The sequence below is a fragment of the Plectropomus leopardus genome, chromosome 21, assembly GCF_008729295.1.
Source record: "Plectropomus leopardus isolate mb chromosome 21, YSFRI_Pleo_2.0, whole genome shotgun sequence".
In the NCBI taxonomy this organism is placed as follows: domain Eukaryota; kingdom Metazoa; phylum Chordata; class Actinopteri; order Perciformes; family Serranidae; genus Plectropomus; species Plectropomus leopardus.
The window spans coordinates 8631320-8646147 of record NC_056483.1 but is presented as its reverse complement, the minus strand read 5'-3'; the positions used below and the strand labels follow the sequence as shown (position 1 = coordinate 8646147).

The following is a 14828-nucleotide window of genomic DNA, read 5'->3' as shown; positions in this document are numbered from 1 at the left end:
TTTTGCTGCTATGTTTTTCAGAGAGTGATCCTCTTTCAGAAAGTGCTGTTACAATGATCGCAATATTGCAATACTGCGATTGATGAGCAGTCGATGGCAGCAACCGCCACAACTGCTATGTTCACGATTTTTCTCTTTTCATTGGAGCTCTGCATGTTAACTCCCCCGCCAAAATTTTTTTTTAAAAGACTGTATAATAACAATGAATAAAATTACATCTCCCTAAATGTGGAGCAAAAACATCTTGATTGCCACCTGGAGGCTGCGGTATAGGTTATAAACCCCGTCCCCTCCAATGTTGGTGTGTGGGAAATGGGCCAAACTCAAAATCAAAGCTCAGTTCCTGTCATTTTACACAGTTCTTATCATGCTTATATTTGTTCAGGTGTTCGTTTTTCTGATAAGTTTGGTTTTATTTACTGGTATACAAAGAGTGTCTGACATCACAACTGACAGTTATGTGTGCCAATCAGTGTGCTTGTGGTTAGTATTGCTGCTCAGGATTGGTCTGATGGACGTGTTGGCAGGAACTAAATGATGGGGAGATAGCTCCTGCACAGACTGTGGTTCCACATGATGTGTGATGTGTCTCAGCTTCAAAAAATCGCTGCTCCCCTCATTGCACCTCATGCCCTTCTGTGTTCTACCTTTAACAATGAATAAATATTTAATGTTTTAAAACTTTGCTAATTATTGCCTAACAATAAAGCTTATTTACAAAGCATTAAAATCAGGATAAATTAAGCAATTTGCAATAACAACAAAAAAAAGTAAATGCTGGTTATACGACATATCACGCTGTTGAGCCATCCTTAATCACAACAGGGGAAATTCCTTCACTGAGAACGCCCTACTTTCAATGACCACTGAGGAAGTCCTGTAAACTTCTCTTGCAACAGGTGTGAAAAATATGACGTTTTTCCTCAATAATATGCAAAGGAACAAGAGCAGCGTGACATCATATTGAGTAAATCACATGAATCCATACAGTGACTGTTTGTGATTGCTCAATTCAAAGTGAGCGTGGGGGGGTTTGCTTAAAATCAACCCCCTACTTACACGCTTCAATTTGTCAGCTAAAAAAGGAAGGCCTGGATAATACAAAGGAACTCACTCTCTCAAATTCCCTTTTGGAAGAGTGAAAAGACACTGAACAGTGTGTCAGAAACTTGTAAACCATCCAATTCTGACACAAATATGTACATAAAATGGTAATTAAAATGGATTTCTGAAGAATCAGAATTACATATCCGTTTTAGTCACCCAATTGATGTGGAGGGAAAGTTTTTTGTAGTCTTAATAATACTTGCAGTCTGCCTGATAGTTGTCAAAGAAGAAAAAAAATCAAGAGAAACAACTGGGGGCTTAAAGAGTCACGAGAGGCTGCAATTAATGTAATCCCTACTCTTGGCTCCAGTGTCAAAGAAAAGGGTGATCACATCCCAATCCTCAAACTCATTCCCGTTATACTAAGCTCTTTTTTCAACTTTTTTTTCCGGAAAAAGGAACTGAAGCTGTGAAAAAAGTCTGTCATGGATACACACAACTCAGACTATCAACAGTGAACAAAACTGACACAGTGTGTAGCGCGCATGTAGAAGCATGCATCTCGCCAATGATTCACATCCATATGCTGTTAGTGCTTTTGTCAACAGGTTGAAGAGCACATGTACATTGTTACACCTGGAGCAACACCGAAATGTCTTAATAACCTCCATCACTCGTAAATGAGCTGAAGCAACTCGGTACGCACTGATGTGGCAACAAATCTTGCAAAACAATATCAGACAAGAAACAACACATCACAAACACTGGTGTCTGACTGAGTAAAGAAAAATTCAGACGAAGGTGATGAAGTCCTAAATCACACCGTGTTCTGTTTTTTTTAGTGACTAACCTTCTCAATCACCAAAAGGTGAGGTCATACAAAAATGACTTTATCTCAAGAGCCTCTTGAAACAAATCCCTGCACGATGGGGGCACGGGATCAAAGACCCTCTTGGTTACAAAAGAGGTGAAATACTTTCAAGCTGATCTTGACACAAAGAGTGAAAAGAGTCTGGGAGGCCTGGAGATAGCAAAGATTGATAGGAGAGCAGGAGAGAGGTTAAATTTAAGTCTTTCCAGACCTTTATACTCTGTCTCCAGATGTTTTTATCAACTGATTAGGGGTGGGTGCTATGGCCCTAAAATAAAATCATGATTTTTCAGGGTATTTTTGCAATAATGATATTCTTGATGACAATACAAAATACAGAGGAGCATATTATTAATGTCAAGAACATACGATTGCAAAAATTGCGATTTTTTTTTTTTGGAAAGATCCAAAAAGATGGACCTGTAAAATCTGCCATTTCTGTCATGTAATGTTTCCATGAGCACCACCGCTTTGTGTTGCAATGACTTTGATCTGGCTAGCGCCTGCATCTATTTTGGAAGTGTGTAAAAGAAAGACACAACTTACTTTTAATTTAATTTTTTCTCTTCACAGCTGTTTGCAGAATGCATAGCAATGTGGTAATTTATCTATTTGTGACCATGCATCTCAGATAAATGACTGTTATATGATGTGGTGGAAATAACTGAAGTGAGTGTTAGTCACTGACATAAATTCATATATTAATGTAATACATCTTGCAATGTATTTCATAAACAGATATATTAAATATCTGTCAAGGAGGAAGAAGGCTAATAACTCGGCTAGCCTTTTCCCTTTTTATCCTTCAGCCTTTTCTTTTCTTTCTTTTGTTGCTGATTCTGCCCCAGTATCAGCCATAACCAAAATATACCAGTACATATTATATATATAAGGAAGAAGCTCCTCCAGCTTCCTTTTAACTGGCAAAGACACTATTCATTGCCAAAGTTTGCACATGGGGACAGGCATTCAGAATAAATACACAGAAGCATTCAATCTTCTTACTGATGTTCTTGTACAGCTATGGAGATCATAGAGAGACAGATCAGTATTAAATTAAGATGCATACCACTTAAAAAAGTAACTAAACTAAAGAGCAGAGGAAAGAGGAAAACTTCTACACTGACTGATAAACTTGATTATTTCTAAAGAGCGCTGATTTGCATTGTGCATGGAAGAAAATCAAAGTGTAAACTATGTGACTAACAGTATGTGGACAAACAGGACCTGTGCACAAAGCCAGCTTCATGAAGACACAGTTTTCAGAGTTAGGTGTTACATGACAGGGCTACACAGAGCCCTGACCTCAACCTCATCAAACACCTATGGAAAGAATTTTGCAATCCATCCCTCATCGGTCAACATCGTTGCCTGACCTCATTAACGCTCGTATTGCTGAATGGGAGCAAATCCCAGCAGCCACGTTTCACATCTTGTTGAAAGCTTTCTCACAGGGTGGAGGCTGTTAAGATTTTTGAATGAGATGTTCAAAAATCACATATGGGTTTTAACATTTTGGTGTTCATGTAGTGTACAAGAATCCAGAATACAGATGTACATCCAGGATGAGAGATGCCTTAAGGAGTCAGGCAAAATGTTGCTGTACTGTGGTTTGATGCAATGTCACACAGTATCAAAAGAAAGCTGAACTTGAACCTGTACTTGAGACTCGTATTATATCCTCTCTGGACAGAAAATGTCAAACGGATTTCGCTTTCGGTGGAAGCTGCCACTTTAAGGCTGAAATTGGGCCCTTTGGCGAGCAGCAGTCAGCTCTGAAGCTTTCACACAGTGGAAATGTCACCTGTCACACGCACTTATCGTCTGCCAGTGAGGTGTGCATCAGTTCTGTCTGACCCTGTGGGTCTGCGCTTTAGCTGCCGTCATGCCCTGTAACTGGCATTAGCGGGGGAGACGAGGACCTGGCATGGTCTGAACCCCCCTACATTAACCAGCCTTGTTTGTAAACAAGCCATAAGTGAATAGGGAATATGAAGAGCTCCCCATTAGCCTGCAGCGAAAGGGTATTTAATTGTGCTGGCCTATTTAAAATCCAAATACTTAAGCAGCACATGGCTCCATGTAGCCAACAGCAGCTCCCTAAAGTGAAGACCTTGCAAGTGTTATATATCAAAGGGCTGTGGGATCAGTCTAGTTTCTAGCCAGACTGGACTGTTGGAGCACTCCCTCTTCAATGAGGAACTTCAAAGTTACTGTCCATAACAAGAAATCTACAGTTCTCGCCGTCTCGAAAAACGCACACTGAGACAGCGGAGAAATGCAGAGAATTCACACAGTTCATCTATTCTTTTTGATAGTCTGCGTTGCATGTGTGTGTGTATGGGCGGCGATGGCATCTTTCAATAACCGATTCAACTGCTGTCAAAACATGACAGGAAGAAAAGGAACGAGGAGGACAAAAGCACAGAGAGAAACAAAAGTAGAGAGGCTGTTAGCAGAGGAAAGACAAAGAAACGCATGAGAATTGATGAGCGAGGGAGGACGTGAGAAAAGAAGACAAGAGTAGAAAGAATAAAAAATATAGGCTGGATTGCACCTACAAGGATTAACTTTTAAACCAGATTAAATCTTGGCTTAAATTTTAATCCCCATGCAGTAAACTTTCAAACTTGTTTATACTTAAGAAAGATTAAATTTAAACCCATCTTTAAATCTCAGTTTAGCTTTTACTCTAATAATAGATTAAATTAAATTCTGTTGTACTAAAACTTTAAACTCCAATTTCAACTTCGATTCCGGGTTAACTTTAAACCTACAGTTGAGGAGGATTATCTTTTACAATGGCTTCCTTTTTGAGAAGGACTGAGCAAAATAATCAAGTTCCTCAAGAAAGGTGAGTGACAGACTCAACCCAATGGACTTTTTTAAGTTTTTCTAAAAGGAGGAAAAATTTGAGCCTCTCTGCAGAACCATTACAAGCAACTTTTTTAGCTGGCTAGCAACAATGTAACATTTGTTGTTGTGAAAAAGCAGTAACTATTCAAATAGTTACAGCCCTCCTTCACCTATCTTACTTACAAGGTGCAAACAACATGCTGATATTTATCTATTTATTTATTATTTTAATTTCAATGTGACGCTTGTCCCTATTGATTAAACTGAGTTTAAATTCTGCTTAAATGAATAAGCTTGGATTTACTGAGATTGATTACTGAGATTCATTTTTTAATGATGCAACAGAGCTCTGCTTAATTTTAAAACTGGATTCACTCACTTGAAACCAAGTTTTACGAAACTCTGATTAGAGCTTCTTTTAGATTAAATTAGTCCTTGTTAGCAACCAAACCACAGTGTAAAAAGAGGGGTTGCCCTCATACAAAGACATATGTTTCATAAAAAACCTAAAATAAAATAAAGTTTAAAAAAAGTCATCTTTACTTAACTCTATCTGTGTTGTTTCAATGCACATTTATGAGCAAATGAACTGTAGGCAGACTGACCCTGACCCCTGAGAAGTGAATCATCTCTGCATAAAGACCCTTTTATTTGTGTAAAGAAGAGAATGGAAGCTGCACAGACGAGAACATCTGGTTTCCAGTACGAACCTGCCCTCTTATAACCCATAACCTGTCTTTACTGCGGGGAGGGACTCACAAGCAGACGCAGCTCAAGACCTGTTGATTTCCCAGCATGCCCTGCTCACATTCCTGACCTCCTTCTGTCACTCTCTTACTTGACTTACCCCTGTTGCTTACATCTACGTCACCCCCACACTCAAACCCCCTCTTACTCTCCCAAACCGCTGTCTTTGAGTACAAACTGAACAGCCAAGTGTGACTGACAGGAAACCTTTTAACAAATGAAAAAAAAAAATAGATGCTGCATCAACCAGACTCTTAACAGCTGCTAACAGTACATGCAGACATCATCCTCTGAACAATCTTGTTCAAGTTGCCTCAGAGAGTGGGAGATGACTGTGACCTGACAAAACCATGAAAGCTGGTGCCACGCAGAGTTGGGAATCTGGTGAGAAGGCCAAAAGGGAATGATAAGACCACTTTCCTCGACCTCTTGGCCCCCTTCATTTCTTAATCTGCACCCCACAGAGACTGAGGCAGTGGGATAGTGACAGAGATCCCATGAGCAGTCATTCCTCTCTCCTCTATCAAGGCTGCGTTCACACAGACAAAAGCACTGCGTTGGGAAATTAAGCCTTCTCATTCATTTCAATGAGAGCGATGCATAGGCGCAGCAGGATTACGGATGCAAAAGGCACGGGGGGGAAATGCAGGATCATCCTGCAAAAAATGCTGATAGAGTACCTTTTAAAATACGCATTGCAATTCAGTTTATCATTCTCATGTCAAGACGTAAAACAAAATGACTGCCACTGCGATGCAAAATTTTGTCACAAAGTATAAACTGTGCGATGTTTTTATATCTGATAAACGTCCAAACTCGAAGATGCATTGCTCCAAAAGGACTTCCTGAATCAACTTCTCATTGGTATCTGCAGCAACATGCCCACCCCCCTTAAGCAGACCATTGCATTTTTTAACGCTGTGCTATTTTTGGCCTGAAACCCTGTTAATCGTTGGCTGCTCGACAGGAGCATCCTTTGCCCCGGGGCAGGAGGGAGATCACAGATAACCCAGGACGACCTCATCAATACAGCACACAGTGCAATGAAGTAGCATTAGAGGGGACACAAAAGGAGTAGAAAAAGCTTAATCCACTGCATGCTAAACCGACTGACAAATGATGATGGATGAGCAGAAAGAGAGCAAAGTGAAATCACTTTATGGACTCTTGTATTGATTTAAAATCAAAGATTCTCATGTAAACTGATAAAGTTCCAAAAGATCACTAGAGTTCAGATTATGAAGTTTGGTCCATTACTTACTTTGCACAGAGGCTTGTGGCTGATTTGATGCTTTAGGTGGGCTGATCCTGCTCTTAGGTGGGACCATCTCCATGTTTTGGCCCTTCTCACCTGGACTCTGGCTGGGGGCCTGAGTCTCAGCCGGGGTCTCGCGCTGCTGTTTGTCTTGTGGCGCAGCGGCCTTTAAAGACTTCTGTCTGCTCAGAATACCATCGCTACCTGCCCTCATCAGCTTTTCCCCCACGCTCAGCACGCGGGCTCGACCGGCCGTGCCAGGGCATTCCTTCCTGGGGGAGGGCAGCTTGGATCCGGCCACTATGGACGGGGGCCGGGCCAGCCTGGAGGCTTTGGACATCCTGCAGGTCAGCGGATCAGTAATGCTCCTCAGTCTTTTTCAGCCAGTGTGACTGCAGCCGTGTCCCGTGGACAATCCAGGGTTTCTGAGCTCTCAGTGAGTGTGACTCTGCGGCTCCAGCGTGTTGTGACTGGTGCAGGTAGGCTGCGAGGGCCAGAGGGAGGGCACTTTTGGGAAGCTGAGGGTGAGGGGTGGAGGGTTAAGAGATCCTTGGAAGGTGTTCTCTTCTCCTGGCGTGGCCTCCTGGGATCACCCTCCAAAGCAAACAGTGTGTGTTTGAGTGTGTGTGCGCTAGTAGATTGGTGTGTGTGTGGATAAACCTGTGGAGTGACAGGACGTGCTGTGCCAAATGCAAACAGAAACTCAGGTCTCCAGTGTCAGCGCATTCCGGCTTTTTAATCCCCTCTCTGCCTCTCTTTCACACTCTCTCCATCCTTCTCTTTTCTTGTAAATTTCCCGCGCTCCCTCGCTCCTTCACTTGCTCTCATACTATGGTTGTCAACTTCTCTCTCCTACCTCATGCCTAATAATTCTTTTCCATGTTTCTGTCCTCTAGTGCCTCCTCTCTCCTCTTCTCTTTCGCTTCGGTTCACTCGCTCTTCTTTGCTGATGCTCAGCGGGTAACCATTCCAGCGCTCCGGCAGACGGAGACCAGAGAGGGGAAGATTTAGAGACAGCAAGAGAAAAAAAAAAAAAAAAGGGCACGAGAAAGATAGAGAAAGTGCCGGCAGAGGCTTTGCGGAGGAGCCCCTTCTCTTCAGGTGCAGCTGGACAAGCTGTTCCAGATGTGTGTGCAGCGCTTCACGTCATCAGCCGACCGCTCAGAGCCACCCTCTGGTACAATCACCTCGTCCTATTTTCCCCCTTTTTCTCTGTCCGTCTCTTGTCCCCCTACTTCAGACAGCCTCACATGTGATGAGATGTTCGGGGCAACCAGAGGCAGGAATGCACAACACAACAAGCCCTTCACTCGCTGGTGGAATTTACAGAGAATTAAAGAGCGCAAAGGAGGGGAGTGCTACAGCATGTGTGTGTATACAAGAGACACACAGTGGAGCTGTTCTGATCTCCTGCGCCGAAGACATCAGCTGTGACATGAAAAAAAATACAGCAGAAGTTGGCTGGGGGAGAAGATCACAGCTTTTCAGACACTTCCCTTCCCTCTTACTCTCTGTCCAGAAAGAGAAATCCTCAGAAACACTCAATTTCTCTCACCAAGCAAAAATATTTCTTCTCTTTTTGACAAAGTGCTCGGAACAATTGTCTGACCCACAGAAATTTCCTCAGCACACACTGATCATTGCCAGACAAGCACAATAAAGCATGAATCATTGTTAGTAGGGCACACAAAGAGAGCAAAAAAAATAACTTTGAAGCATTGAAGAAAGATTTTATGGCCAAACTGAGTCTGTTTCTTGGTGTAAAAGCACACTTTGCTGACACACAGCGACTCTAGAAAGCAAACCACAGTCCTATAAACTTGTCTAATTCATTAACTCTGCACACAGGTCACCCTATTTTGAGCTCCTAGCCTGTCCTGTGACACTTGTGTAATATGCCCAAGCATGCGAAATGGACATGTGATATAAAATGCACGGGGACGCCATTCCGTGCTTACTGACTAAACACCAGAAAATGGATTACAGTGAGCAAAAGGATCAACCGTGTCCAGGCAACACATTATAAAAGAGCAACAATCCACATGGACGCGACTACAGGCTTAGCGTTACACTGGGACGATTTTTCTCTCTGAACTGGGGAGCTCAGATATCACAAAACGTCCCAGTTAGAAGTCAAAAAAGCCAGATTTAATGTTTCACATGGTGCCATGTTTTATCTACTGCGCTGTTTGGAACCTGCATGGCCTGATTATACACTGTTAGAAGTTTACATAGGGATTTAGCGTGGAAAAACACACTCACATGTGCGCTATCTGCATGGAAGATTTGATCAATTCCTCCATACCAAGCCCCGTGATTGCCTTTTAGACAACTAAGCCCCTCTGAACACGATGACAGCCATCACTGATTGTATAGATATGAATGAAATATTCATCGTATTGCTACATATCTGTATGGCTTTAGATAAAGAGCAAAGCAGATTGACCTACATACTTTCCCAATGAATAGTTCGCTGACAAAATCGGAAGGCTAGAGCTCATGGGAACCGCTGCATGTCTGATGGATTTTTGAAAGAGAGAGAAAAGTAAAGGAGATAGAGACATTTCCATAAGATTAAATATTAGAATTGTGCCAGATTATGTCTGTGCGTCACCAGTTTGGCTGAGTTTTACTATGTTTACAGCATCGTAGTACGGAGGATTACGTCAAACCTAAAAAAGGCTGACCATGAAAAAACACAGACTCCATATAAGTTTCAGTGAGTAAGAGAGTTCTCTCATACTATGGTTTTATGGCTATTTGTGTGTGTGTGTGTGTGTGTGTGTGTGTGTGTGTGTGTGTGTGTGTACATGCTGGGAGTAAATGAAAGCCCTCTGTGTGGATTGGATGCCTCCCAGGTTTTTAAGCCAGTTCTAACTGTACAGTGGGTAAACGGCGGGAACTTGGTTCAAAGGCTTTAAATAACATAGCATTTAGAGATGGATATAATTTGACTTTCCTCATTAAGCCTGTGATTTTGTGCAATGTGATAGATCATAAAGTACGTCCATGTATCAAATAACAAACCCCAAAGTTGGCGTTCTATCCAGGCATGGCATCAATTTGCATTTCAAACTAGAAGTGGAAAACAAACCACCACAAGTATTTCATCTACAAAAAAAAAAAACTTGTGAAAGATGATTATCTGAGGAGTTGAAATTGGCTCTGACAATAAAGATCTGAATGACAAAACTGCCACACACAGCTGTTTAAGCAGCTATCCCTGGCTAGCACCGTGCTTTCAAGTGCCAAGGAGCAGTATGGGATCAGCGGTTATGGAAATATGATGGTGCAGAAAATCCCACAAGTTCTGGTTAAGCTTATGGCCCATAAGCGTGTGAAGGAGGGGCTGTTGGACGTATCTAAGAAGGATGGCGAGCTCAGCAAGAGTTGTCCGAGTGCCTCTGTGGTATTTCTCTAATTAACTGACTTTTCTGTCTGAGGGTTATTATTAAACTGGGGGGCAGAGGTTACAAATGACTCTCACGAACTGAGCTCAGGCCAGTGGAAGTTGGGCTTGCTGTATGTTGTCTTCATGCAGAATCTGCCTTAATTTTTCCAAAATATATATTTCAATGTGCACAAGAGCATTTGCAGTCACTCAAACCTGGAGATATAAAATATATTTAATAAATGTGACCTAGTTTAAAGCTGATGTAATCAATATATTTCCACCAACAACAGGACACTTTTATTGGAATAGGGTTGCTTGTAGTGATGAAGGTAAAGAGAATCATCACCTTTTGAGCTCATTGTTTTGGTTTCTGAGCCCAAAACTTCATTGTTTTCAATGAGATTTCACTCTATTTGTCATATTTCAAGGCTTGGATAGATGCTGGTAGCCTTTTAAGCTGTATTTTGACACAGAAGTGTTGGCGGTATATCACGGAGCTGACTTATATGACCAAGAAAGAGTTGGTGGTTAGATTGAAGCAACAAAATCACTTGGTTAGGGTTGGGAAAAGATGGTGGTTGAGATTAGTCCTATCAGTTTACTCACATCAGTTGCGTCAATAAATACGAAGGGGTCAGTGCTTGGCGGTTTAGGTTTAGGCAACAAAACTACTTGGTTAGGGTTAGGAAAAGATCGTAAATGACATGACGAATGACTCACATGACAGAAGAACTGAACTTTGACTCTTAGTTTCACACAAGACACAAACACTGGTCTCCCTGGTTAAAGTCCTGTGCTTGCTGGAGCCGTCTACCTCCCACCTGCCGTAAGTGCACTTTTCACGCTATTCATATTAAGTTTGTTACTCTGAATGTTTAAAAACAATGCAAATGGGTTTAAATTGGAGTTGGTTAAAAGTGTCTCCTACACCTAAAAGAGTGCCCCTGGCATCACTATAGTGACACTGTCCAAGTGGCATATTTTGACACCCTGGGAGTGAGACCAAGCTGCTGTTTTTGTCCACTCTCCTCAATCCCACAATTTTGTTTTCAGCAGCAGACATTTTAATCAAAGAAGCTCTAAAAAATGATTGTACACTCCCTGCCCCGCACTAAACAGCAGTCGAGGTTAGCATTTAGCTGACGAACATAGTGGAGCATTTGGTGGAGACCAAAAACAGAGCTGAATAACTAAAGCGAATACTTTCAAGTCCCCATATCGACTTAAAGGGTTTTCAAGATCAGTTATAGCAGGTTCCTCAATAAAATGTGGCCACCAAATGTGGCCACCAACAATGACATATTATGGACTTGTTTGCAAACAGTTGTTATCCAGCATCTGGCAAATACGGAGCAAAATAAGAATGCATTTGGAGTTTCTGGGGGTAAACATTCATAGTTTAATATTCATTCACTTCTTCAACAACTCTTCAGGAAAACATTTGTCTCTTCAGCTGTTAAATGCTCCACTATGTTCATGAGCTAGTTGCTTACTATGTCCATCTGCCATTTCATGATGGGCAGGTGGTGTACAGTGGGCTTATCAGAGCTTTTTCACTGGAAACATCTGTCTGCTGCAGCTGGATGCAGCACTGATGAGAGTGAACCAAAACAGTTAAGTCAAGAACCATAAGACCGGGGTGGTAATTATCTGTGGATTCATCACCACGAGTGACCGCTTTTGCAAACACATAATTATTTGATTCATTGTTTATATAAAAAAAGGACTAAAGCAGCTTTAACTCCCCAGTGACTATCTCTTTATGCAGCAGAATAAGCACAAAGGCCAAGTTTACACAGAACTAGTGGCAGGCTACAAGGTTGGGGGATTTGGGAAGCAATAGGGGGATGGGTGAGCTGTGTACCTCTCTGCTGAGGATTAAGGTTGAGTATGTTTTCCAAGCCCTCCGGGGATGGTTGTTTCTTTTCCTACATTCCATCTCAGAGCTCCCTCCCAACCATATCATGAGTCATTACTGACTGTAACATTCACTCAATATCAGCCGCTGAATCAGTTACTGAAGGCGCACAAGCTCTACAGAAATGCACACACGCACAACAGTAGCACTGAGTGTGTGGGGACGGGCGCTGCAGCAGGTTGGGGTCCCTACCACGTGCACAAAACACAGGTTTGAGACCAGGCTGCAACTCTTTCCTGTCATCATCCATTACATATTGAATGTTAGGAAAGAAATGATATAAAATAATGTACAACTTAGATAGATTTTTGTCAATTTTAACTAGAAAAGCATATCAGTGAGAGGCAAATTTGGTCAAAGTTGCACCCAGGCTACAGTAAAACTTGAGTGTTCCTCAGAATAACAATTTCTCACCCTAGCAAACAATCAATATTTCATCAGAGATTTTTTAGTAGTTCACAGACTCATGAAATGAACATCTGAGTCTCTATCTGGAACACATACTGTATCTTATATTAGTCAACAGCATCAACAAACTGTTCTTTTCCTTTTCAATATGAATCCCTTTACTTTACTCTTTCGTCTTAGCTGCCGCCTGTTCTCGACTCCCGGGCGAGGAAAAGCATTTCAAAGGCGGAAAAAGGAGTCTATAAGACGATGAGACTCGCTGACAGTTGGGACCAATTAGTCCTAACACTCAGCTGCTCCCCGGGGAAAGCCACCCAGCCAGTCACATTATCTGCTGCTTTAGGTCACAGTAAATGCAGCTCTGATCATGGCGGAGGTGGTGGAGGTGCTGCCACTCAGTCAGCAGGTTAGAGGAGACAGTGGAGCAGTGAGGAGAAGTGCTGTCTCTGCCATTATCATCAACTGTCGCTTAAACAACCACGATTGATTGAGGTGTCTACAGTATTGTTGACTCACCTGCGAGCTAAATAAACAGAACAACGTAGCTGGAAGTTTGAAACTTAGCATCATTCCATACTGAAAAAAGAGAATTGTTAACCAATTTAAAATCATTACTTAAATCAGTAACATAAATGAATTAAGTTTTCTCAGGCCGATTTCCAAGTAGTTGTGTTAGTAAGAAGAAGTTTAAGTTTAAGTTAAGGTTAACAATTCTCTTTTTTTAGTGCATTTTTTTTTGTGCTTTGAAATTCAAATATTCATTACAGACAATTAATAGGTTTTGCAAAAACATGCCAGAGGTGTTCCTACATTCATTTTAATATGTTATGCAAATCAGCTTTGAAAGATTTGAAGAATGCTCCCAAGTCAAAGAATTGATAATAGGCTGCCAAAAAGCACAACACTGACAAACTATGTCAGACAATCAAACTAATCTAGACACATTAAGTGAGTGCATGTCTCCGCCAAGGCTGCAATATCCAACAATAGAGAATGTTTAGAAATGTTTAGTCTGTTTCGAGTGACAGATAATAACAGGATGCTAGGATTTTGTTTTATTGAAGTAAGTAGCTCTTAAAAAGAAAAAAATACCATCTCACAGTGTTAACAAATACTTTAAGACATATTACAACACACCAAAAAGTGATCACTTGGGCCTTAGCCCATGGCTTTACTTTCCTCCAAATGTCACTTGAAAAAAATCTATTTTCCAATGTTTGAGCTACTATAGGAAGAAAAAGATGAACAAACACAACAGAGAACTTGCAACCCCTTGGCAGAGGCAATAAGCAAAGATGGATGTTTTTGCAAGGGGAAATGGGAGTTTCATTTCTTGCATCACCTGGATTGTGAGCATTATCAAAGACATCAATGTTGAGAGGCAAGACTGTGCTTCAAAGAAACTGCAGCATCATGAAACTATGGGGTCATTTCTCAAAAATAAGTGGCTGACTATGAGGTGGGAACATGGGCAGATTTTGAGACAATGGACCACTGGATATGCAAAAGGCCCCATCACCTCTCCTAGAAGGAGCAGGAAACACAGACATTGTGGTGGGTTTGCTTCTTTTTTGTAGTTTTAAATCTCATTGTAGTCATTTCTCTTTAAAGTACTTTGGCATCTCTTAGGGGTCATTATGCGCCTCTGTCTGGTAGTTACCTGGTATTTTGAGCGACATTTTGCAGCTGAAGGTTCAAAATCAACGAACTACAAAACTGGCTGTATTTTAGCAACCCATCACTGCTTTACATTTTACATTTTTTAAGGCAGCAAACACAGGTGTTTTTAGGTGGCGCATTGCTGTTTGTTCAGGTAGATAGTGCCATGAAAAGCAGCTGTTTTTTACAGACATTGTCGCAGACCCTTTGGGCCCCTTCGTGTCCAGCACCCCTATTCAGTAATGCATCTATGGCTAGGAAACCTATTTAAAACATATATGTGATGGCTTATAATAATTCACAGTGATATAAAACAAATGAAAATTTTCATTAACGAGCCAGAACATGCAGAAAACAGGGGACAGGACACTAGATGCAGGGTCCCCATGAAGTCGCTATACAAATGGAGGAAAAAAGTCTCTGAAAAACTGTCATGTCATCTCATTTTGGTGAGCTCTAGTCCCCAGAAATAAGTAGAACCCCTTCTTAACGTGGACCCATAAGAGGATTATTGCAACAGACGCTGAAATAGAAAATGTTTACCTTAAATGTTCTCATGATTCACATGACATGAGAAAGCAAACAGCTGAAATGATCATAAACAAAGAGTCAGTTTCAAGTTGTTTTACAGCTTTCAGTGAGATGGGTTCTGCATGAAGTCTCACAGTCTGTG

General features: G+C 41.5%; 1 protein-coding gene across 7 annotated transcripts in view; it reads right to left on the bottom strand.

Moving 5' to 3' along the window:
- Positions 1-14828, bottom strand: part of si:ch211-285f17.1 (sickle tail protein) — a 135528-nt gene that overhangs the window by 101951 nt on the left and 18749 nt on the right. For 2 of the 7 annotated variants that reach the window (XM_042510686.1, XM_042510690.1), the window contains exon 1: positions 6783-7240. The exons of 1 other annotated variant lie outside the window; for it this stretch is intronic. In XM_042510686.1, the coding sequence (XP_042366620.1) occupies positions 6783-7116 (334 nt within the window). In that variant the 5' untranslated portion in view covers positions 7117-7240. Of the gene's footprint in view, positions 1-6782; positions 7241-14828 lie in introns of those variants that run through there. 4 more of the 7 variants (XM_042510687.1, XM_042510689.1, XM_042510688.1 and 1 more) reach the window with 3 other exon arrangements.